Source organism: Mustela lutreola, chromosome 4, assembly GCF_030435805.1.
Source record: "Mustela lutreola isolate mMusLut2 chromosome 4, mMusLut2.pri, whole genome shotgun sequence".
Classification (NCBI taxonomy): domain Eukaryota; kingdom Metazoa; phylum Chordata; class Mammalia; order Carnivora; family Mustelidae; genus Mustela; species Mustela lutreola.
The window spans coordinates 8,857,822-8,882,624 of record NC_081293.1 but is presented as its reverse complement, the minus strand read 5'-3'; the positions used below and the strand labels follow the sequence as shown (position 1 = coordinate 8,882,624).

At 51.2% G+C, this 24,803-nt stretch overlaps 1 protein-coding gene across 14 annotated transcripts in view; it reads left to right on the top strand.

The window, feature by feature from the left end:
* The window catches only part of DMBT1 (deleted in malignant brain tumors 1), a 65,393-nt gene extending 41,014 nt beyond the window's left edge, over positions 1–24,379 (top strand). For 11 of the 14 annotated variants that reach the window (XM_059172947.1, XM_059172938.1, XM_059172952.1 and 8 more), the window contains 20 exons: positions 672–704; positions 1,535–1,579; positions 2,338–2,661; positions 3,099–3,125; positions 3,726–3,758; positions 4,728–4,760; positions 5,591–5,635; positions 6,394–6,717; positions 7,154–7,180; positions 7,781–7,813; positions 9,411–9,455; positions 10,203–10,526; positions 10,958–10,984; positions 11,584–11,616; positions 16,269–16,298; positions 16,561–16,711; positions 17,951–18,159; positions 18,984–19,168; positions 21,209–21,597; positions 23,757–24,379. In XM_059172947.1, coding sequence (XP_059028930.1) covers positions 672–704; positions 1,535–1,579; positions 2,338–2,661; positions 3,099–3,125; positions 3,726–3,758; positions 4,728–4,760; positions 5,591–5,635; positions 6,394–6,717; positions 7,154–7,180; positions 7,781–7,813; positions 9,411–9,455; positions 10,203–10,526; positions 10,958–10,984; positions 11,584–11,616; positions 16,269–16,298; positions 16,561–16,711; positions 17,951–18,159; positions 18,984–19,168; positions 21,209–21,597; positions 23,757–24,051 — 2,612 coding nt within the window. In that variant the 3' untranslated portion in view covers positions 24,052–24,379. The remainder of the gene's footprint in view (positions 1–671; positions 705–1,534; positions 1,580–2,337; positions 2,662–3,098; positions 3,126–3,725; positions 3,759–4,727; positions 4,761–5,590; positions 5,636–6,393; positions 6,718–7,153; positions 7,181–7,780; positions 7,814–9,410; positions 9,456–10,202; positions 10,527–10,957; positions 10,985–11,583; positions 11,617–16,268; positions 16,299–16,560; positions 16,712–17,950; positions 18,160–18,983; positions 19,169–21,208; positions 21,598–23,756) is intronic. The other 3 variants (XM_059172943.1, XM_059172945.1, XM_059172948.1) reach the window with 3 other exon arrangements.
* Positions 24,380–24,803: the final 424 nt, after the last annotated feature.

The following is a 24,803-nucleotide window of genomic DNA, read 5'->3' as shown; positions in this document are numbered from 1 at the left end:
AGAGAAGGAAGGGAGACAATGAATGGATATTTTCACCAATAATCGATCCTTTCCAAGTAAAGTTTACCTCATGGCTGTTGCTCGATAGCTTTCCCTCGCTCTTAAGAAATGACATGGCCACTTGATTCTGTCATTGGATATATTCTCCGCAGCCGTTTAAATGCCTGCCTTGTATTTCGTTACACAGCTGTGAGCATGAAATAGTGAACTAGTCCTGAATGGCAGGACACTTGCGCTGTTCACATCTCCTGATTCTTAGGAATGATCCTCTGATGCAGAATAGTTTTTGAGTCTCTGCATCCCTCCCCAATTTTTCCCAGAGGAAAGCAATAAGTTTACTGGACTAAAGTTAACATAGTGCCTGGTACATAGAATGTGCTCACTAAATGCTAACTCTTCTGATGTTAAGTATTCTATGGTCTTTGCTATATACGTGGTCCGGTGGCCATCAAGGCAGTTGTAACATTTCAGAATGTTGGCAGAGACACTGATCTCCTCCCTCATCTCCCAGAGGACTGAGGGATTCAGTCCTGGCTCTGAGTCCCTGGCTCAGTGTGCCTTACGGCATGTAGAAACTGGATATCTCAGGTGGTATAGCTGAGTTTCTTCAACCCTTGGTCCCGTTGGGGCACCTGTGTGCTGTGTGACTGACTCTTGTTTCTTTCTCTCAGCCACTTGGCCTCAGTTCACAACTCGCCAGCCAGGTGAGTCCGCGGCACAATCCTCAGGCTATTATGTCCCTCTCACCCTGCTGTCGCGCTGACACAACCACTGCTCTTTGGAGAACCTGTGGACACTTTACTGGTCCCCACTGTCACTGAGATCCTGGCAATCCTTAACTAGATGTGGGATTCTCAGGAGTCTTAACTGGAGGTCGCATTCTTAAGGGTGTCACCTTCCCATGAGTCCATGAAGTTCCATGCAGTATGGGGAAACTGTCCCAATAAATGGCTTCCTGCGGTTTCAGAGAACTGGCCCGTGCGCCATGAATCTCAGCTCTCGTGTAATCCGGGCAGATAGGTTGAGTGGGAGAATGGACACTGAGGACTGGCGCCCTCCTACCAAAGAGCCAGCAGGGCAGGCTGGATCCTGTCCCCGGGTCAGGGACAGCACCCGATCCTTTGATGCAGATGTGCTTCTAACAAGGCAGTTGCAAGGGATGGGAGTGTCCCAGGTGATGAGGAGTTCTATATCCTGAGAGAGCTATTTGGCTACATAGGAACCCTCAACACCCCTGACACTTTCCGTCAAGCTTTTGCTATGCCAAAGTCCTCAGATCTACATGAGTCAAGAGAGAAGCGTGGCAAATGTTTTCTATGGGACATAAGAACAAGCCAGGCTTAGAGATGTGGAGGCACCTGGTTGGCTTCCCTAGCGCCTTTGTCCCGGAAAAGCTAGTAGAGCAGGAGACTAGAGCAGGGGGAGTGAGGCAGGATACAGATGGACAACGTTCACCATGCCTGCCATATGCAATTTTCACAAAATGCTTTCCATGATGTCTAACTCTGATCTTTACTGTTGTTGCCCTATACAGACACCACCTGGTTCGACACCACCACAGCTTCAACCACAGATTTCGGTAAGTATTTCGTCCACACTCCCAGGATCATTTTCAGCTTCTAGATAAAGCTTGGGTTTGGAAGTGACAGGAGGCATCTCATGGTGTGTCCTTCCACAACCTCCTTCCTGTGTGTGTGTGCGCACGCGTGTGTGTCACTGGGGGTTAGAGAGAGAAGTCTCTGAAGATCAGATGCCGGGTCTCATCTTACAGGGTGGCCCACTGTTTCCATGGGATTCCTGGGCTCATGTTCAGCAAAGGTCCTCCCCCAGGGCCTCCGTGGAAGCCCTGGAGGCCACTCTAGGACTGCTGGAACTATGCTGGTTTTCTGGCTCCCAGGCCATGGGGTCGATCCCTGAGAAGATGAGGGCCATGTGCTGGGCTGGTACCTCTCTTCCCAAGGGACATCCCTTCCTGGGATGTTGGCAGAACCAAGTCAGAATGCTACGGAAGACTAGAAGTTGTCTACTGAGGCACGGATCCCGTCATGCCCCAGTGGCTGGAGAGGTCCATGCTGGGTGTGCCCAGGGCGCATTACGCTTGTCCACCCCCTCACTGCCATCCAGGTCATGGGTTGCTTCTTTCAGTGGAGCATCCTCAGCCTTGAGCTGACTGGGACGTCTCTGCTCTTCCCTGTGCTGAGGATTGACCTTTGGCATGTTGAAGGTCATTCCGTGCCCATGGGATTAGTTCGGGATCAAGCCTTGGGTCTTACAAATGTTCTAAGCTTATGAGCTTGAGAGAGACATGAAGGGAGATTTCTGTTCTGGATCCCTCAGGGACTGATTCAGGCTTGGCCCTGAGGCTGGTGAACGGAGGTGACCGTTGTCAGGGCCGCGTGGAGGTCCTGTACCGAGGCTCTTGGGGCACCGTGTGTGACGACAGCTGGGACACCAATGACGCCAACGTGGTGTGCAGGCAGCTGGGCTGCGGCTGGGCCAGGTCGGCCCCCGGAAGTGCCCGGTTTGGTCAAGGCTCAGGGCCGATTGTGCTGGACGACGTGCGCTGCTCCGGGCACGAGTCCTACCTGTGGAGCTGCCCTCACAACGGCTGGAACTCGCACAACTGTGGCCATGGAGAAGATGCTGGTGTTGTCTGCTCAGGTGGGTCCTCAAGATTTTGAACCTCTACCTCTGCTTGTTAATTCTCTAGAAGAGCTATTTTCTCTCATGTTCGCCTCATCTTCCTGATTTTGTCAAAGGGCGGCCATTTTCCCTCTTATTGAGAGGAACGTGCATCACCAATCTCCGACCATACTGATGTGGTTGTGTTTCACGGGAGGACACAGCATCTTTTTGAGCCCGTCGAACAGACGTGTGTTAGTGCGCATAAAAGTTGTGAGAACAAATTCCTGCAGTACTTTTTTTTTTTTTTTTTTTTTTTGGTGGTATCCACTGTTCGGCTACCACAGGACCCCTCTCTGAAATTCTTCTTAGCAACAAGGGGTCAGGCACTCAGCATTTCTGGTTCTCTGGACCCCGTAAGGCTTCTTCCTGCACAGTCTTCCCAGAAACTGACAACGTGTCCTCTTTTTTTGTAGGAGTACAAAGCACTGCTACTATCCCAGGTGAGTAGCTGTATCCGAGCCCAGAATGTGTCCTCTCTGGAATTTAACTCTCATGTTTCCAGAAACTAAAGAAGAGGTCTGGCCCTTCTCTTGGAGGACTCTAGTATTTGTTACAGTGACCAGCTGTGTCCCCAGGGCTTTGGCTCCAACTTAGCCTAGCCTCAGGGCCCACCGAGATCCCCTGCCACTGTCCGCTGCCAGGTTTGCCAGGAGGAGCTGCAGCGGAAGGATTTTTGGTCTCCTCTGCTCATTTCAGAGCAGAGCAACTGCTCGTGTCAGAAATGTGATCATTTGACAGATAAGACAAGGAATACGCCAACCACGGCTTGTGTGTTCCAGAATCCTATCCCGTTGGGAGAGTAATCCCCAAGGTTTCTTTTGCCCCCCAGTGACAACATTCAGTGCCAAGTGTGTTGCGCAGGGTAGCTCCACACTCTCGCCCGTCTGGGCCATTCGCAGTGCACACTGGAATGGTCCAGGTTCTGAGAAGTGCGGCCGTCAGGGAGAGATTTGTGTAGAGTTACGTTTCCTTACAAACTAATGACCGTGGAATGAAAACTTTCCCAATAAAATCCTAAAATCACTTCACCTTCCTTCCAGATTGGTGGCATTCATCACCTGCAACCAATACTGGTAAGTCTCATGTTTGTACACCTGAGGGCTTGGGTTGTGGAAGCAGCCCGTGTCTGTCAATGCACATCCCAGGTCAGCCTGTCAGTACAATCTCCCTGCTGTATACGGCTCCCAGGCTGCCCACACACAGCCAGTCGCTTACCTTCCAGACACTCAGCCTTTTTATCCCGCTGCCGGGTGGATGACTTTCGTTTTAATGAGGAGACCTACTTCCCCTTCCTCTAAGCAAGTGAAATAAGTTGTTCTTCAAAGAAGAAACTTAAATGATGCATTTCTTGGGGGTACCTCAGAAGCTTTGAGAGAAGGAAGGGAGACAATGAATGGATATTTTCACCAATAATCGATCCTTTCCAAGTAAAGTTTACCTCATGGCTGTTGCTCGATAGCTTTCCCTCGCTCTTAAGAAATGACATGGCCACTTGATTCTGTCATTGGATATATTCTCCGCAGCCGTTTAAATGCCTGCCTTGTATTTCGTTACACAGCTGTGAGCATGAAATAGTGAACTAGTCCTGAATGGCAGGACACTTGCGCTGTTCACATCTCCTGATTCTTAGGAATGATCCTCTGATGCAGAATAGTTTTTGAGTCTCTGCATCCCTCCCCAATTTTTCCCAGAGGAAAGCAATAAGTTTACTGGACTAAAGTTAACATAGTGCCTGGTACATAGAATGTGCTCACTAAATGCTAACTCTTCTGATGTTAAGTATTCTATGGTCTTTGCTATATACGTGGTCCGGTGGCCATCAAGGCAGTTGTAACATTTCAGAATGTTGGCAGAGACACTGATCTCCTCCCTCATCTCCCAGAGGACTGAGGGATTCAGTCCTGGCTCTGAGTCCCTGGCTCAGTGTGCCTTACGGCATGTAGAAACTGGATATCTCAGGTGGTATAGCTGAGTTTCTTCAACCCTTGGTCCCGTTGGGGCACCTGTGTGCTGTGTGACTGACTCTTGTTTCTTTCTCTCAGCCACTTGGCCTCAGTTCACAACTCGCCAGCCAGGTGAGTCCGCGGCACAATCCTCAGGCTATTATGTCCCTCTCACCCTGCTGTCGCGCTGACACAACCACTGCTCTTTGGAGAACCTGTGGACACTTTACTGGTCCCCACTGTCACTGAGATCCTGGCAATCCTTAACTAGATGTGGGATTCTCAGGAGTCTTAACTGGAGGTCGCATTCTTAAGGGTGTCACCTTCCCATGAGTCCATGAAGTTCCATGCAGTATGGGGAAACTGTCCCAATAAATGGCTTCCTGCGGTTTCAGAGAACTGGCCCGTGCGCCATGAATCTCAGCTCTCGTGTAATCCGGGCAGATAGGTTGAGTGGGAGAATGGACACTGAGGACTGGCGCCCTCCTACCAAAGAGCCAGCAGGGCAGGCTGGATCCTGTCCCCGGGTCAGGGACAGCACCCGATCCTTTGATGCAGATGTGCTTCTAACAAGGCAGTTGCAAGGGATGGGAGTGTCCCAGGTGATGAGGAGTTCTATATCCTGAGAGAGCTATTTGGCTACATAGGAACCCTCAACACCCCTGACACTTTCCGTCAAGCTTTTGCTATGCCAAAGTCCTCAGATCTACATGAGTCAAGAGAGAAGCGTGGCAAATGTTTTCTATGGGACATAAGAACAAGCCAGGCTTAGAGATGTGGAGGCACCTGGTTGGCTTCCCTAGCGCCTTTGTCCCGGAAAAGCTAGTAGAGCAGGAGACTAGAGCAGGGGGAGTGAGGCAGGATACAGATGGACAACGTTCACCATGCCTGCCATATGCAATTTTCACAAAATGCTTTCCATGATGTCTAACTCTGATCTTTACTGTTGTTGCCCTATACAGACACCACCTGGTTCGACACCACCACAGCTTCAACCACAGATTTCGGTAAGTATTTCGTCCACACTCCCAGGATCATTTTCAGCTTCTAGATAAAGCTTGGGTTTGGAAGTGACAGGAGGCATCTCATGGTGTGTCCTTCCACAACCTCCTTCCTGTGTGTGTGTGCGCACGCGTGTGTGTCACTGGGGGTTAGAGAGAGAAGTCTCTGAAGATCAGATGCCGGGTCTCATCTTACAGGGTGGCCCACTGTTTCCATGGGATTCCTGGGCTCATGTTCAGCAAAGGTCCTCCCCCAGGGCCTCCGTGGAAGCCCTGGAGGCCACTCTAGGACTGCTGGAACTATGCTGGTTTTCTGGCTCCCAGGCCATGGGGTCGATCCCTGAGAAGATGAGGGCCATGTGCTGGGCTGGTACCTCTCTTCCCAAGGGACATCCCTTCCTGGGATGTTGGCAGAACCAAGTCAGAATGCTACGGAAGACTAGAAGTTGTCTACTGAGGCACGGATCCCGTCATGCCCCAGTGGCTGGAGAGGTCCATGCTGGGTGTGCCCAGGGCGCATTACGCTTGTCCACCCCCTCACTGCCATCCAGGTCATGGGTTGCTTCTTTCAGTGGAGCATCCTCAGCCTTGAGCTGACTGGGACGTCTCTGCTCTTCCCTGTGCTGAGGATTGACCTTTGGCATGTTGAAGGTCATTCCGTGCCCATGGGATTAGTTCGGGATCAAGCCTTGGGTCTTACAAATGTTCTAAGCTTATGAGCTTGAGAGAGACATGAAGGGAGATTTCTGTTCTGGATCCCTCAGGGACTGATTCAGGCTTGGCCCTGAGGCTGGTGAACGGAGGTGACCGTTGTCAGGGCCGCGTGGAGGTCCTGTACCGAGGCTCTTGGGGCACCGTGTGTGACGACAGCTGGGACACCAATGACGCCAACGTGGTGTGCAGGCAGCTGGGCTGCGGCTGGGCCAGGTCGGCCCCCGGAAGTGCCCGGTTTGGTCAAGGCTCAGGGCCGATTGTGCTGGACGACGTGCGCTGCTCCGGGCACGAGTCCTACCTGTGGAGCTGCCCTCACAACGGCTGGAACTCGCACAACTGTGGCCATGGAGAAGATGCTGGTGTTGTCTGCTCAGGTGGGTCCTCAAGATTTTGAACCTCTACCTCTGCTTGTTAATTCTCTAGAAGAGCTATTTTCTCTCATGTTCGCCTCATCTTCCTGATTTTGTCAAAGGGCGGCCATTTTCCCTCTTATTGAGAGGAACGTGCATCACCAATCTCCGACCATACTGATGTGGTTGTGTTTCACGGGAGGACACAGCATCTTTTTGAGCCCGTCGAACAGACGTGTGTTAGTGCGCATAAAAGTTGTGAGAACAAATTCCTGCAGTACTTTTTTTTTTTTTTTTTTTTTTGGTGGTATCCACTGTTCGGCTACCACAGGACCCCTCTCTGAAATTCTTCTTAGCAACAAGGGGTCAGGCACTCAGCATTTCTGGTTCTCTGGACCCCGTAAGGCTTCTTCCTGCACAGTCTTCCCAGAAACTGACAACGTGTCCTCTTTTTTTGTAGGAGTACAAAGCACTGCTACTATCCCAGGTGAGTAGCTGTATCCGAGCCCAGAATGTGTCCTCTCTGGAATTTAACTCTCATGTTTCCAGAAACTAAAGAAGAGGTCTGGCCCTTCTCTTGGAGGACTCTAGTATTTGTTACAGTGACCAGCTGTGTCCCCAGGGCTTTGGCTCCAACTTAGCCTAGCCTCAGGGCCCACCGAGATCCCCTGCCACTGTCCGCTGCCAGGTTTGCCAGGAGGAGCTGCAGCGGAAGGATTTTTGGTCTCCTCTGCTCATTTCAGAGCAGAGCAACTGCTCGTGTCAGAAATGTGATCATTTGACAGATAAGACAAGGAATACGCCAACCACGGCTTGTGTGTTCCAGAATCCTATCCCGTTGGGAGAGTAATCCCCAAGGTTTCTTTTGCCCCCCAGTGACAACATTCAGTGCCAAGTGTGTTGCGCAGGGTAGCTCCACACTCTCGCCCGTCTGGGCCATTCGCAGTGCACACTGGAATGGTCCAGGTTCTGAGAAGTGCGGCCGTCAGGGAGAGATTTGTGTAGAGTTACGTTTCCTTACAAACTAATGACCGTGGAATGAAAACTTTCCCAATAAAATCCTAAAATCACTTCACCTTCCTTCCAGATTGGTGGCATTCATCACCTGCAACCAATACTGGTAAGTCTCACGTTTGTCCACCTGAGGGCTTGGGCTGTGGAAGCAGCCCGTGTCTGTCAATGCACATCCCAGGTCAGCCTGTCAGTACAATCTCCCTGCTGTATACGGCTCCCAACGTGCCCACACACAGCCAGTCGCTTACCTTCCAGACACTCAGCCTTTTTATCCCGCTGCCGGGTGGATGACTTTCGTTTTAATGAGGAGACCTACTTCCCCTTCCTCTAAGCAAGTGAAGTATGTTGTTCTTCAAAGAAGAAACTAAAATCCTGCATTTCTTGGGGTACCTCAGGAGCTTTGCGAGAAGGAAGGGAGACAATGAATGGATATTTTCACCAATAATCGATCCTTTCCAAGTAAAGTTTACCTCGTGGCTGTTGCTCGATAGCTTTCCCTCGCTCTTAAGAAATGACATGGCCACTTGATTCTGTCATTGGATATTTTCTCCGCAGCCATTTAAATGCCTGCCTTGTATTTCGTTACACAGCTGTGAGCATGAAATAGTGAACTAGTCCTGAATTGCAGGACACTTGCGCTGTTCACATCTCCTGATTCTTAGGAATGATCCTCTGATGCAGAATACTTTTTCAGTCCTGCATCCCTCCCCAATTTTTCCCAGAGGAAAGCAATAAGTTTACTGGACTAAAGTTAACATAGTGCCTGGTACATAGAATGTGCTCACTAAATGCTAACTCTTCTGATGTTAAGTGTTCTATGGTCTTTGCTATATACGTGGTCCGGTGGCCATCAATGCTGTTGTAACATCAGAATGTTGGCAGAGACACTGATCTCCTCCCTCATCTCCCAGTGGACTGAGGGATTCAGTCCTGGCCCTGAGTCCCTGGCTCAGTGTGCTTTACAGCATGTAGAAACTGGTCCCACTGTCACTGTGATACTGGCAATCCTTAACTAGATGTGGGATTCACAGGAGTCTTAACTGGAGGTAGCATCCTTAAGAGTGTCACCTTCCCATGAGTCCATGAGTTCCATGCAGTATGGGGAAACTGTCCCAATAAATGGCTTCCTGCGGTTTCAGAGAACTGGCCCGTGCACCATGAATCTCAGCTCTCATTTAATCCGGGCAGATAGGTTGAGTGGGAGAATGGACACTGAGGACTGGCGCCCTCCTACCAAAGAGCCAGCAGGGCAGGCTGGCTCCTGTCCCTGGGTCAGGGACAGTGCCAGATTCCTTTGAAACAGATGTGCTTCTAACAAGGCAGTTACAAGGGATGGGAGTTCCCAGGTGACGGAGGAGTTCTAAGTCCTGAGAGAGCTGTTTGGCTCCATAGGGACCCTCAGCACCACTGACTCTTTCTGCCAAGTTTTGCTATGCCAATGCCCTCAGATCTACATGACTCAAGAGAGACCCATTGCAAACCTTCTATGGGACAAAAGAGCAAGCCAGGCTTAGAGATGTGGAGGCACCTAGTTCGCTTCTCCAACGCCTTTGTCCATGAAAAGCTAGCAGAGCAGGACACTAGAGTAGGGGGAGTGTGGCAGGATGCAAATGGATTACGTTCACCATGCCTGCCATATGCAATTTTCACAAATTCTTTCCATGCTGTCTAACTCTGATCTTTACTGTTTTTGCCCTATACAGACACCACCTGGTTCACCACCACCACAGCTTCAACCACAGATTTCGGTAAGTATTTCGTCCACCCTCCCAGAATCATTCTCTGCTTCTAGATAAAGCTTCGGTTTGGAAGTGAAAGGAGGTATCTCAGGTGTGTCCTTCCATAACTTCCTGTGTGTGTGTGTGTGCGTGTGTGTCGCTGGGGGATAGAGAGAGAAGTCTCTGAAGATCAGATCCCGGGTCTCATCTTACAGGGTGGCCCACTGATTCCATGGGGATCCTGGGCTTATGTTTAGCAAAGGTCCTCCCCCAGGGGCTCCATGGAAGCCCTGGAGGCCTCTCTAGGACTGCTGGAACTATGCTGGTCTTGTGGCTCCCAGGCCATGGGGTCAAGCCCTGAGATGAGTAGGGCCATGTGCTGGGCTGGTACCTCTCTTCCGAGGAGCATTCCTTCCTGGATGTTGGCAGAACCAAGTCAGAATGCTATGAAGACTAGATGTTGTCCTCTGAGGCACGGGTCCCGTCATGCACCTCAGCTGGAGAGCTCCATGCTGGGTGTGCCCAGGGCGCATTAGGCTTGTCTACCCCCTCACTTCCATCCAAGTCCTGGGTTGCTTCTTTCAGTGGAGCATCCTCAGCCTTGAGCTGACTGGGACATCTCTGCTCTTCCCTGTGCTGAGGATTGACCTTTGGCATGTTGAAGGTCATTCTGTGCCCAGGGGATTAGTTCGGGATCAAGCCTTGGGTCTTACAAATGTTCTAAGCTTATGAGCTTGAGAGAGACATGAAGGGAGATTTCTGTTCTGGATCCCTCAGGGACTGATTCAGGCTTGGCCCTGAGGCTGGTGAACGGAGGTGACCGTTGTCAGGGCCGCGTGGAGGTCCTGTACCGAGGCTCTTGGGGCACCGTGTGTGACGACAGCTGGGACACCAATGATGCCAACGTGGTGTGCAGGCAGCTGGGCTGCGGCTGGGCCAGGTCGGCCCCCGGAAGTGCCCGGTTTGGTCAAGGCTCAGGGCCGATTGTGCTGGATGACGTGCGCTGCTCCGGGCACGAGTCCTACCTATGGGGATGCCCTCACAATGGCTGGAACTCGCACAACTGTGGCCATGGAGAAGATGCTGGTGTTGTCTGCTCAGGTGGGTCCTCAAGATTTGGAGCCTCTACTTCTGCTTGTTAATATCCTAGAAGTGCTATTTTCTCTCACGGTTGCTTCATCTTCCTGAGTTTGCTGAATGGCGGCCATTTTCCCTCTTAGATTGAGAGGAACGTTGCATCACCAATCTCCAACCATACTGATGTGGCTGTGTTTCACGGGAGGACACAGCATCTTTTTGAGCCCGTCAAACAGCCGTGTGTTAGTGGGCATAAAAGTTGTGAGAACGAATTCCTGCAGTACTTTTTTTCGTTTTTTTGGTGGTATCCTCTGTGAGGCTAACAGGTCCCTCTCTGAAAGTCTTCTTAGTGACAGGGGGTCAGGCACTCAGTATTTCTGGTTCTCTGGACCCCGTAAGGCTTCTTTCTGCACAGTCTTCCCAGAGACTGACCATATGTCCTCTTTTTTTTGTAGGAGTACAAAGCACTACTACTACCCCAGGTGAGTAGCTGTATCCAAGCCCAGCATGTTTCCTCTTGGAATTCAACTCTCATGTTTCGAGAAACTAAAGAAGAGGCCTGGCCCTTCTCTTGGAGGACTCTGGTATTTGTTACAGTGACCAGCTGCATCCCCAGGGCTTTGGCTCCAACTTAGCCTAGCCTCAGGGCCCACCGAGATCCCCTGCCACTGTCCGCTGCCAGGTTTGCCAGGAGGAGCTGCAGCGGAAGGATTTTTGGTCTCCTCTGCTCATTTCAGAGGAGAGCAACTGCTCAAGTCAGAATTGTGATCATTTGAGAGATAAGACAAGGAAAACGCCAACCACGGCTTGTGTGTTCCAGAATCCTATCCCGTTGGGAGAGTAATCCCCAAGGTTTCCTTTGCCCCCCAGTGAAAACATTCAGTGCCAAGTGTGTTGCGCAGGGTAGCTCCACACTCTCGCCCGTCTGGGCCATTCGCAGTGCACACTGGAATGGTCCAGGTTCTGAGAAGTGCTGCCGTCAGGGAGAGATTTGTGTAGAGTTACGTTTCCTTACAAACTAATGACCGTGGAATGAAAACTTTCCCAATAAAATCCTAAAATCACTTCACTTTCCTTCCAGATTGGTGGCATTCATCACCTGCAACCAATACTGGTAAGTCTCACGTTTGTCCACCTGAGGGCTTGGGCTGTGGAAGCAGCCCGTGTCTGTCAATGCACATCCCAGGTCAGCCTGTCAGTACAATCTCCCTGCTGTATACGCTCCCAGGCTGCCCACACACAGCCAGTCGCTTACCTTCCAGACACTCAGCCTTTTTATCCCGCTGCCGGGTGGATGACTTTCGTTTTAATGAGGAGACCTACTTCCCCTTCCTCTAAGCAAGTGAAGTATGTTGTTCTTCAAAGAAGAAACTAAAATCCTGCATTTCTTGGGGTACCTCAGGAGCTTTGCGAGAAGGAAGGGAGACAATGAATGGATATTTTCACCAATAATCGATCCTTTCCAAGTAAAGTTTACCTCATGGCTGTTGCTCGATAGCTTTCCCTCGCTCTTAAGAAATGACATGGCCACTTGATTCTGTCATTGGATATATTCTCCGCAGCCGTTTAAATGCCTGCCTTGTATTTCGTTACACAGCTGTGAGCATGAAATAGTGAACTAGTCCTGAATGGCAGGACACTTGCGCTGTTCACATCTCCTGATTCTTAGGAATGATCCTCTGATGCAGAATAGTTTTTGAGTCTCTGCATCCCTCCCCAATTTTTCCCAGAGGAAAGCAATAAGTTTACTGGACTAAAGTTCACATAGTGCCTGGTACATAGAATGGGCTCACTAAATGCTAACTCTTCTTATGTTAAGTATCTAAGGTCTTTGCTATATATGTGGTCCGGTGGCCATCAAGGCTGTTGTAACAACAGAATGTTGGAAGAGAAACTGATCTCCTCCCTCAGGAAGCTGAAAGTAGTTAATAATTACTACTTATTTATGATGTAATTACAGGTGTGACAGTTGCTTCAGGGGGGATGTTCGGTGTGCTAAGAGGGCATATTCGCAGAGGCTTAACTTGATCAAGAGATTAGGGGATGTTCTTTACAAAGGTGCCTCTTCTGCCAAGGCATACAATGAGAAGCAGGTGCACTTGCTGACATGCCTTCTAGCCGGAAGGAAAACTTTGTAAGCCTGGGTGAGAAGGAGCTTAGTTGTTGTCAGATCATTTGGGGGAGCTTTGTGCACCGGTTAAAACTCCTGACTTTATCCTAAGGACAGTCAGAGCTGCTGGAAAGTTTTAAGCTGGTGAATTGCAAAAGCGAAGTCTGTTTGCAAAAGATCATCCTTATGCCAAACTGTGCACTCCCTGAGGGCCAAGACCATATCCGCCTTTAACCCTCTTGCATCCTTATTACCTATCATTGTGTCTGGCGCAACATAAATGTTTCTAGAAAGAATAAATGAACACATGAATGAATGGGTGAATATTTAATCCTAATTGCATTTTGATACATTTGCCAGTGTGGACACATACACAAATGACAGCCTGCTTTATGTCTTATTTTATAAGATCTGTTCTCACATGAGCATAGAATACTTATTTTTATGTCCTTAACAATGGCATTTTTATGGTATTGAAATTATTTTTACAGCATAAAATTTAGTGGGCATGCAGTTTTTCATTCTATGGTTCTATCATGATTTCATTAAACAATTAGTAATCACAGGACAAAAGAAATAATTCTAAGTCTATTCTTTATACTTAGGTAATCACATACAGTAACACTTTTATTTTACAGTTGTGTCTGTTCCATTTTTAGAAATCTGTAATGCATACCCAGTGTTATGAAACTTTGGCTTCATTTTTGATTACTTCCCAGTATAGAAATAGAAATTAAGGGTAGGCATATTTTAAAGGCTAAATTATCTTTAAGAAGCTCCATTTTTCCACAGAAACTGAGGAGATATTTGCAAATGATACATCTGATAAGAAAGTTACGTTTAGAATCATAAAGAACTTTCAGAAGACAATAATAAAAAGTCCAATAACGCACTTAAAGAATGAGCACAGGATCTGCACAGATATTTCTCCACGGAGGAGATACCAATACTCAGCAGCATATGCAGATGTGGCCACTTGGTTATGTCATTGAATTTTCTCAGTGCAAATGTGTCACATCACTACCCATCAGGGAAATGCAAAGCACATCCACAAAGACATTCTATTTCACACCCAGTCGGTTGGCTAGAATCAAAAACTCAGATAATGACAAGTGCTAGTGAGGATGTGGAGAAGTCAGAACCCTCATGCCCGGCTGATGGGAATATAAAATGGTACCTCCAGTTGGAGAAACCCTTTGGTAGCTCCTCAAAAAGTGAAACATAGAGTTACCATATGACCCAGAAACCGTAGCCCTAGGCATACACTCAGGAGAAAGGAAAGCACGTGACCACACAGAAACTTACAGATGAATGTTCACAGGTGGGCAGCTGTGTTCCTAAGAACCCTAAAGTGGAAACAATCTGAAAGTTCATCCTGGTGAATGGATGGACAAAATGTGGCCCTTACACACGTGAGAATAGTTCTTGGCCACGGAAGGAGGTGAAGTCCTCGTGCTGGTTCATAGATGCTACAACAGGGACCAATTTTGAAAACAAGATGCGAGTCGATTTTGATTTCTGTTATCACTCAGTGACTAGGTATTTTTAAATGGTCTATTAAACTGACCAACAAAAGTTTGAACACTTAATATTATTAATATGATTAATAATAATAATATGATTAATATGATTAATCATAATATGATTTAGCATTCTGTGATAGATAATAGCAGCTGATACCATAGGGCCCTTGCTATGTGCCAGGCCCCACTCTCAGGGTTCGTGTGTATTATCTCATTTAATGCACACAGGAATCTGACGAGGCAGACTTTATTAGCACTCCCATTTTTCGGATGAAGAAACTGAGGCAGAGAGTTTCTGTAACTTGCTCGACTTCATGGAGCTGATAAAGGCAGAGACAAGATGCAAGCCCAGGCCTCCTATGGCAGAAACTGTGTTCTAGACCCCACTTCCCACTGTTCCTTGTCAACTGGCGGGAAACCTGGGTTATCAGTTATACTGCAGGGCGCTCTCCAAGGGCCAGCACTCCCGCTCAGCCAAGACGATCCCTGTACTCCACTGAACAAGGACAATAATCACTTTGTTGCTTTCTTGGCATTTTTGCCCCCCAAGGTGACTCGTGCTCCCTCTGGAGCTTGGGTCGCCTCTTGGCGGAGAGTTGCTTTTCTAGGCCCTCTGAGGAAGGCAGGTCCTCAGATCAAGGCCCATAATGTGGGCAGCGCAGGACCAGGAGCTTGTCGGCTGCGCCCTTGGTCTTCCCGCTCCGGGAGGCCGTGAAGGGGCCACTTCATCTCTGGGGGTTTCCAGACCCGGGGGCCATCATGCTGCTGCACAGCCGGTGTGCACGTGTGTTCTCCCGCTTCCATTGGCTCTGGGACCTAAGTGGAATGCCAGACAAGTAGGAAATGAGGAATAAGTGATGCTGTGACCTTGGCTGTGGCCCTAATGACCCCTAAGTGACGATGGGGCTGGGGGAGCAGCTGGGGAGAACTGCCTGAAGCCTCCTGCTGGTAGCACAGGCCTTACCGCCGTAACTCCATGACCCCCCAGTGTGTTCATAGAAGGGATCAGACTGGGAGTCACATGGGTGTGCTCTTGCCACGTGCAAGCCCCTCCAGGAAGCCCCGCCAATAATGCACAGTAAGTCCCCGTGATTTCTACCCAGCCGCCTGGCTGGCCCTCCTCACAGCTGGTCCCAGGATGTCCCTTGCTCTCCCACGAATTGCCCCTCATGTCTTCCTGGCACTGGTATTCCGTGCAGCGGATGTCCCCACCCGAGCAGGGCTGGGCCTCTCTCTGGGCTCCTCTTTGAGCAGCAGGAGCCTGGCCAGCCTAAGATTCAGATCTCCAGTCAGCCCCCAGGAGAGGCCAGGCACTGTAGGTCCTGCCTGTCCCCTCAGACACCAGGCGCTGGTCGCTGAAGGCCAGTGGGTCCTGCCTCATCACCGAACTCCGTGTGGAGCCACCAACAGCTGCGATGGCCCACGTCGGAGCTGCCGCTTCGCGTGCTCTAAGCATTGTCAGCAAGTCGTGGCTCCTGGGGGCTTTCGCCTCCGTCCTCATCCTCCCTCCTCACCACCTGCTTCCTGCAGCAGCGACGCCTCAACCTTGTCCCCGTCCATTCTCTACACAAGAGCTGGGGGCGTCCTTATGAAATGCCGGTGTCAGTCCCAGCCTCCGTATCTTCGCACCCTTCACGTGGCTCCTCGGGGCCTCCGGGTGCAGATCTCCACGGCTGGGCACAGAGCCACCTCCCTGTCTGCTTGCTTTCCTCCCCCGCCGCTCCCCGCTCCATCCGCACGGACGTCCGTGAAGCGTGCCAGTGGCTCTCAGGCCCGTCTCTTCGCACAGGCTGTTCTATCCGCATGGAACCTCCCGCCCCCCCCCCCCTACTTTTTTGCCTGACCGCTCCCCCCCCCAAACACTTGTCCCGTGTTCTCCGTTCAGTCTGGGTCAGAAGCCAATGCTCTGGGCTCCCACCTTGTCCTGGGCTTACCCTGATCCCAGCCCGCTCCCGTTATGCTAGGATTTCCTCATTCCCGTGCGCCGCTCCAGGCTGCGAGCTCTCTGAGGGCAAGCGTCCAGCATCTCGCTGGGAAGCCAGGGCTGGCTCCTTTCCGCACAGAGCCGGCGAACACTGAACAATTGTGCCAACCATCAGGAAACTGACGGTTACCTTTTTTCTTGGTCAACAGCTCCTGCTCACAATGTCACCCACCCAAACAATAAGTTCTGGGCTCGCCCACAAAACCCCCTTTCCCTTCCCCTCCATGACGGTGCCGCTGGGTGGGGAGGTCAGGGAGGGGGGTGAGGGGACAGTGACAAAAATGAGGACGTGGCTTCCCTAACTAAGTAGAGCCTCCCTGTACAGTCTGGACCTATACCAGCTCCTGCTGAGTTTCTGGCCAGGGGGTTGTCTAAACATTTCCCCAGGTGGCTGTGCAGTGGGCTCAGGGGGCCCTCCACATTTCCATTTCTTCTCGACAGCAAATTATTCCTGCGGAGGCTTCCTGACCCAGCCATCGGGGTACTTTTCCAGCCCGTTCTATCCGGGGACCTACCCAAACAATGCCAATTGTCTGTGGGACATTGAAGTCCAAAACAACTACCATGTCACCGTTATCTTCAGAGATGTCCAGTAAGTGCGTGGGTGCAGAGCCGAACCCGTGGGGGACCTCGCAGATGTCTGAGAACAGAATGAATGGTACCTAGCCCTTTGGAGGGATGTTGGCCCAATTGACATTTTCTCTTAAAGGTTCAATTTTTTTTTTTACCCAGAGGCAGCCTGTGGAGGTGGGACCGGCACGAGAGCCCTGGTTTAAAGTCCCGGCCGGGTCTGTCACTAATTTGCTGTGTGACCACAGGAAATCACTTAAATTTTTCTGAACCTCAGTCAAAACAAGGGAATAAAATACCTGCTTTCCTCTTATCTCTGCCTACTGGGAAGGTCACGAGAGAGAAAGAGGTGAAAATGCTTAGAAATGTTATCCTGCGGGAAGGGTGACTATTAGAGTAATGGTAAAACACAGAATCCTATTAACCATACCAGTTTTTTTTTTTTTAACCCTTTTCTCTCCATTGCCTTCTTTCTTGGAGGGTGAGTTCTGGGGGGGGGGGTGGCGGTCAAGCAGTGGTGGAGAAATCTCGGCTACAGAGGCTACATTATCCGTTCCTCATTTAATAAAGAGTGGGGATCACTGCTTTAAGCAGAGGAGACAGCATCAAAGCCCCAGTACTATATGATTGGTCCGAGGAGGGGGTGACCACACAGAGGTATGAGCATTTTCTGGTGTCCAGAAAAGGGGGTGCAATCATTTCTTCTGTGAAAGCCACTACTGAACACATCAGTAGTCTCTCTGGCTCTTTGGTTACTGTGGCCTTGCAAATCCCTCGGAAAATTCATCCGGGTTTTGCATAAGTTATAATATTATTTTAATCACCTCATCATTGCAGTGATTTCGGGTCCCAGATACTGTACCTCGAGCTCATGTGATCTGTGGAGAAGGTCGACCACCTAACCCTCAGAGAGCTTATTTGACTTGTCCGATATTCATTAGTCCAGTTAGGTATTTCTATCACTATAGATTCATGATTACTTCTTTTATTCAATGGGAAGCCAGGGTCTTCTTGATTGAAGAAGCGGTCTAGGACAGGCTGTGACCCCTTCCTTTCATGATGCAAAGGACTGTCAGGAGAGGGGTTGTGGGTTTCCTATGTGCGGACAGAGATCCGTGCACGAAGGTCCTGGGATAATTATCCTCCTAGTATTCTCAACTGTTACTTTTGTCAGCATTTCTGCCACAGAGGTGTGACGCTCACTCCCTGCCTCCCATCGCGGCTGAAAGGGAAGCTGAAACTCTGTGTTCTGTCCCCGCAGGCTTGAAGGGGGATGCAGTTATGACTATATTGAGGTGTTCGACGGCCCCTCCCACAGTTCCCCTCTGATCGCCCGGGTTTGTAACGGATTTGTGGGTCCCCTCACTTCCTCATCGAACTTCATGTCCATCCGCTTTGTCAGCGATGGCAGCATCACGAGGAGGGGCTTCCAGGCCGACTACTACTCCAGCCCTTCTGAAGATAACACCAGTAAGTCCCCTGGTGGGGGCTCGTGGTGGGGGGCTCCCTCTGCTCAACCCTTCTGTGGCTGCTGAATAAGACACGAGAGCAGCTTTGTCCCATCACCAAGGCATAATCTGGTGTCGAAAGGGGCCACCAGCAGTGGTCTTGGGACTCCACTGCCCAGAAATGAGGTCCGGGGCCAGAACGGGCTGATGGGCAGTGTGGTGGTCTTCCTGTGGTCGACAGAGACTGAAAGGAAGGTGTGAGGTCATACCTTCAGCAGATGGGGAGACGCCAGTGCCAAGGACACAGGCAACCACCTGGCCGCTGTGACTGCGTCCGGAGACTTAGCAAGTTTGGCTGCTCTCTGAAGATGGACTGAGCTGGTCCCTCGGCCACTTGCAGCTAATGGCCACGATTTGAGCTGTTAAGTGGACTGATTTACAGATTCCCTAGGGACTGGGTGAGGGGACATCCAAGCTGTCTTTGGCAGTCAGGATTCTAAGCATGACCCACTCCATAGCTAAAGGACTTTAGGTTATAACGTCTCCATTCAGCTGGAGCGTTACTTTACTTTACGGATACATGGCAGGTTGGCAAAACATTTTACTCATCTCACACCCTGCCTCCACTCCTCCATCAGGGAAATCTGAAATCCCCGTGTCCTCAAAGGGGTCTTGTGAGAAAGACACGGACCTGAGCCATGGGGTACTTGCGGGGTTGTGGCGAGGCCTAGTCCGATGTGGACCATCCTTGTCCGCCATCTTGGTCTCTGCACCTGTATGTGGGAGGAACGCCAAGTGGGCTTGCTGGGGTGCTGACTGCCTGCATTGTTTGCCCTCGGCCACCAGAGTTGCTTTGTCTGCCAAACCACATGCAAGCCAGCGTGAAGAGGAGCTACCTCCGGTCCCTGGGCTATTCTGCCACGGACCTCGTCATTTCCACCCGGAATGAAAGCTCCCAGTGTCAGCCCCAGATAACGGCCAGCCAGGTGTCGTTCACAATTCCATATTCCGGCTGCGGCACCACCGAGCAGGTAAGTCTGGGGCTTCCTACTCTATCTCCTGCTGAATAAGCTTTCTTATAGTGATGTGTGCTGTGATTCTTGAATTCTGGGGACCCCAGAGACGTAATGATGGTATAACCAGGGTAATGAGGGTGAAGATTTAAATCTGTCCCTCAGTGCCATGATGTGTAGCTATAGCCACTTTGAAATGTAAGGCTGAGGAAGGAAGGTCAGCAAGCCATCTTCCCCTACCTTGTTGGGCACAGGGGGTGCGTCGCAGGCTGCCTTCCCATCAGCAAAGACCACAGCAGCTCTCGGGGCAGCTCCAGATTTTACAGAGCCTTAAGCTTATAGAGTTTGGGGTTGCTGTTGGTGAAAGGGGCGGGTGCCTCATGAAGCAGAGAATGCAAATGTATCTTACTTTCTTAAGTGCAGAAACGTAGGCCTGTGCCAGCACACTGCTAGGCCTTGGAGGAACCTGTGCACGGGGGAGGCCCAGAGGCTGAAGTTTTATTAGCTTTATAGTAAATCAACCTCTGCAGCTGAGCTGTCACCATCTAGGGTGATCAGTTGTCTTGGTTTGCCTGGGACTTTTCAGATGTCAGCATGGAAAAGTTCCATGTTCTACAAAACTCCTCGGTCCTGAGCAAACTGGATGGTTGGTCATCTTCCCAGGGCCAAGCACTAGGATTAGCAGGTGTCATACTCCCCGGACACCCACCCAGAATTCTCTCATTGTCACCCCACTTTTAATACAGGGAGGCTGGACTTTGAGGGGTCCAGCAGGTGGCCCAAGCCACTTGGCCAAGAAGTAGCAGGACAAACGTCAGACTCTGAAAATCTCCAGAACCTTACACTGAGTGAGAGAAGCCAGCCACATAAAAGTACCCACTCTGTGATTCCATTTCTATAAAATTCAGGAATGGGGAATAAATGTAGGATGGAAAGCCAACTTGGTTGGAGGGGATTGCCTGCAAAGGGGGCAGGAAAATGTTGATTTGGCTTGTGGCCATGTTCTGGATTTTATGTGGAGGTGATTATCCTCAAACCACACTGGATGGCATGCTTACAATGGTTGCATTTAATTTTATGTAAATTTATTTGAAATCATCTAAATTCTGAATTTGGGGATGACACCTAAGTAACAGGGAACAGACACCATGCAAATATTTTTATGTGGCTTAGGACTACAGTACATATACAACATGAAATGCTCGAATATGTACAATGTGCATGGCCCACACACTCAGAGGACATCAACTTGTCATTCACCAAAGATGTACTGAGCATTTGCCGGGAGCCAGTGCTGGGCTAGGTGCTAAGATGACACTGTTTATTACCCAGCAAGGTCATTGCTGATCCTTTGACACATAACAAACAGTGGGAGAGGAAGGGGATAGTCATTTAGCCCAACAGATCCCCGTGGTTGGGGGAGTGACAAAGGAGTGTGTGACAGGAAGTGATCCAGCGTCGTTCAGCTGTCCACATGAGTCTCTGCGGGAGCCCCTACCCCAGAGGTCAGATACCCACCGCAGCTAAAACTCCACCCTGTGTCACTTCCAGTCCTGGCAGCCTAAGATACCAAGCTGTAAGAGCTACTGAGCCATTCAAACAGCACAGTGAAAACTAATCCCACCAGCCCCTCCTTCCGGTGCATGGCTGCCTCCCTTGGTATCTCCCAGCTACAGCAAGAATGAAGCGAAGCAAGAAAGGCCCTGAGCCATGGAGTCTGGACTCAGGGTGGCCATTCAGCAGGGCAGGGGGGGATCCAGACACACCTGTCTTCTCACAGGGAGCAGCTCCTAGGAGGCCCCAAAACCTGGCCCACACTACGCTTCCCATTACATGGAAGAGGAAGGGGTTGAATGAAAGGAGGGAATCCTCCAAGTTAAACAGCATGTCCAGCCCAGATAATGGGAACATGGCACCCATGCGCCTTCTCTGTGTGGTCCTGGGAGGGTTCTGAAGTCTGGCTGAGTCACTTCGCTCTCATCGTCACCAAAATCAGCAGTGAGCTTCCCTTAGCAGGTGACATTTGCTTGACTTTGCTCTCCTGCCTTCCTTTCCCAGGTAGATAATGATACCATCACCTATTCCAACTTCCTCAAAGCAGCTGCTCCCAGTGCCATCATCAAGAGGAAGAAGGATCTCCACATTCACATCAGCTGCAAAATGCTCCAGAACACCTGGGTTGACACCATGTACATCGCTAATGACACCGTCGACGTCAATGAAGTGCAGTACGGCAACTTTGACGTGAACATTTCCTTCTACGCATCATCTTCATTTTTATACCCGGTGACCAGCAGCCCCTACTACGTGGACCTGAACCAGAACTTGTACCTTCAGGCCGAGATCATCAATTCTGATACCTCCCTGTCCTTGTTTGTGGATACCTGTGTGGCGTCCCCGTATTCCAATGACTTTACATCTTTGACTTATGATCTAATCCGAAGTGGGTAAGCAGTGTCTTCGTGGGGGCGACTGTCAAGCTTCACCCGATAGTTCAAACATGAGTAGCTCAAAGTCTCAAGGATTTTTGGTTCTAGTGGATCCAACTTAACCAGTCAGGTTGTCCTACCTGGTTAACATCCATGGAAATGGATGTGTGGAGAAGTAATGAGCCACCAGTGGTCACCAAGCAGGTTAGCTGTAACTGGGATTCTACCCAGGTGGCCAAACTCTGTAAGAAGATATGTGTGTAGTGAGGAAAGCCTTGATTCTGCAACAGCTTGGGACTGAGACACCGGCTCCACCATGTAGCCATGGCCTCACTCTGGGCAAGCAGTCGTATCTCTCTGAGCCAGTCTCCTCACCCTTCAGATGTGAAGCGTGGTGCCCACATCATAGGCTGTTGGGAGGATGAAATGGGAATGAGGCCAAGGGGCTCTGGGCGAAGAGTACGTGCAGCAGGTGGTCCACAGGGAGCATTGCCAGTAACAGGGTCAGCAGAAGTCTCTTGACTTAGCAGCTGAGAACGGTGGGTCTAACCAACTCGAGAGATGCAGAAGTCAGGTCAGTGGTGTCCAGACCGGGGTCAGCGGTGCCCAGATTAGATTCGTCCACTACAGTCCTGCTCCCCGGGATGGCAGGACTCTGGGGAGGTAGAGTTTGCTTCTTCTGAGCTCATCAGTGGGTCCTGGGATGCTGGGATGGGCAACTCCCATCCCTCCTCTTCCGCCCCTGCCCATTGGTGTGCGCACCCTTCTTTGCTGATAATTTGACCTTGGCACTTCAGTAACAATCACACAGAAGTATCATATAGAAGTTGTTCTGATAGGCAAAGGGGCTCTGCTAGGAATCAGGGTTGGGAAGGGCGGGGACTCACTAGCTATCCCTGGGCACCAGCTGGGTCACCACCCGCCTGGATGCCCGTTAGAGCAATCGGGAGCTTCGGACACAGCCGTGCCCGGGCCCCACCTGCACATTCACTTTATTTGGTCTGTCGTGGGGTTTGGGTATCTGTAGTTTTAGAATCCACACCCCCCGGCCCAGTGATTCTGAAGTGCGGCCTGGGTTATGGAGCCCGGCTCCTCCAGACCACACCGACTGGTGTGGCTTTATGCAAATGCAGTTACTGCCCAGCAGCCCTGGGGTCACCCTGACCTCATTTACAACTGTCCTGCTTCCTGACAAGGCTCTGGGTACTTTCTTTCTCATCTTTGCTGCTAAATTGACCCCTGTGGGAAACAAGAACATGGTATTTGAGAGGATGTCCATTGAAAGCAGAGGAAGGAGACTCTGGAAGGGGCAGGAAGATACCGAGGGAACCCTGGGCCACATTTCCAGGCAAATCAGGCTGCCCCAGTGACGGCTCCCATCCACCACAAAAAAATTCCCACCCTAAACCCCAAGGACCAGTTTGCTTCCATCTTTGCTACGTCACCCCAAATCCTCCCGTTAAGAGATGTTGTGGGTTACGGAAGCTGCTTCCTCCACCGGGGGGAGAGCTGGGAAATGTTCCTCGTCTTGATCTTTCAGGAGATGATTCTTCTTCTTCTTCTTCTTTTCTTTTTTTTTTAAGATTTTATTTATTTATTTGACACAGAGAGAGAGCAAGAGCAAGAGACAGAAAACAAGCAGTGGGAGTTGGAGAGGGAGAAGCAGGCTTCCCGCTGAGCAGTGATCCCAATGTAGGGCTCGATCCCAAGATCGAGCTCACACCTGGGATCATGACCTGAGCTGAAGGCAGATGCTTAATGACGGAGTGCCCAGGGACCCCTCTTTCAGGGGATTCTTAACGACTCTTCCTGCTAACACCGGTGGAGATGAGGCAGCCTCTGAGGGAATCAGGAGGGGTCGATATTGGAGTGGGGGGGGACTGGCTTGTGTGGAAATCAGGGCCACCCAGGGCCCAGGGCAAGCTGAGGTGGGTCAGGAGACATGGCCCCAGAGACTTCGGTGGGGGCGAGGTGCTAGCCACCGAAGGTACCAGAGAGTAGCGCAGTGTGGCCTTGCCTGGCCCTGCGGGCAGGTTAGGAAAGGCCATGCCGCCGTCCCCAGTGCCCGTTCTCTGGGCCCCGCGTTTCCAGGCCCCCCCCCCCAGGCGTCGGCGTGGGGGCCTCGCGGCCTGCGCCCCCGGCGCCCCCAGCTGACGGCCGCGCTTCTCCTCTTGCAGGTGCGCCAAGGACCGCACCTACCGCTCCTACCCCCAGCCCTCGCCTCGCGTCGTCCGCTTCCAGTTCAGCTCCTTCTTCTTCCTGAGGCGCTTCCCCTCCGTGTATCTGCGCTGCAAGATGGTGGTGTGCAGGGCCGACGACTCCTCCTCCCGCTGCCGCAGGGGCTGCATCGGCCGGGCCAAGAGGGACGTGGGCTCCCACCAGGAGGTGGACGTCGTCCTGGGACCCATCCTGAAGCGGGACCCGCGCACTGAGAACAGGGACCTGGCGACGAGCCAGCCCTCCCGCCCTTAGGCCCCGGAGCGGCAGGGACCCGGGATGTTTCTGTGGGCGTCGCGTCCCCCCTCCGATTGGACACCCCTCACGTGCCAGGCCTGCTGGGGCGACATGGAGCCCGCTAGATGGCTCCCCGCCTTCTTCCGGGGGTTCTGGTCTATGGGGGACCGCGTGCGGTGCGTGGCCAAGAGATTTCTGATGTGCGACACGGACACACTTGCCACCTTTGTCCTCGGGCTCCTGAACTCCCCGCACCTCACGCTCCTTTTCTGTGGAACGAAGACGTGACTATCTCCCGGCTAGGACTGTTGCGGGGGGTGCAATAAAGTAACGTTAGTTAAACTGCCTTCGTGTCTGCCTGGGTCGAGTTCTTGCGTGCGATGAGCGGCGGGTCTTGGTACTGTTGTTACCATCATTGACATCAACAACACGACACCAGCGGTGACGTCAGGGCTCATGAGAGTGATACGAAGAGGCCCCTGTGTCCCCAGGTGGGGCCGTGTGGATGCAGGCAGGATGGGTTTATCCAGCGGCTCGCAGGGCTGACATTTTGGGGGTCAGCCACGCCGTCTCATCTCCAACAGGGATTGCATTTCTCACTCTGTTTTCTTGTGGGTGTGGGCGAGGAAGGGTCCTCACACTGAGACCCAGGGTTTCTGGTCTAGGCTGAGGACAGGTCAGCAGATACGGTAGCACGGGGGACAGGGACGGGTGTGGGGTAGCCGCACTTGCCACGAACCCTCCTCTTGGTTGTTGGGATCCGCCTGTGG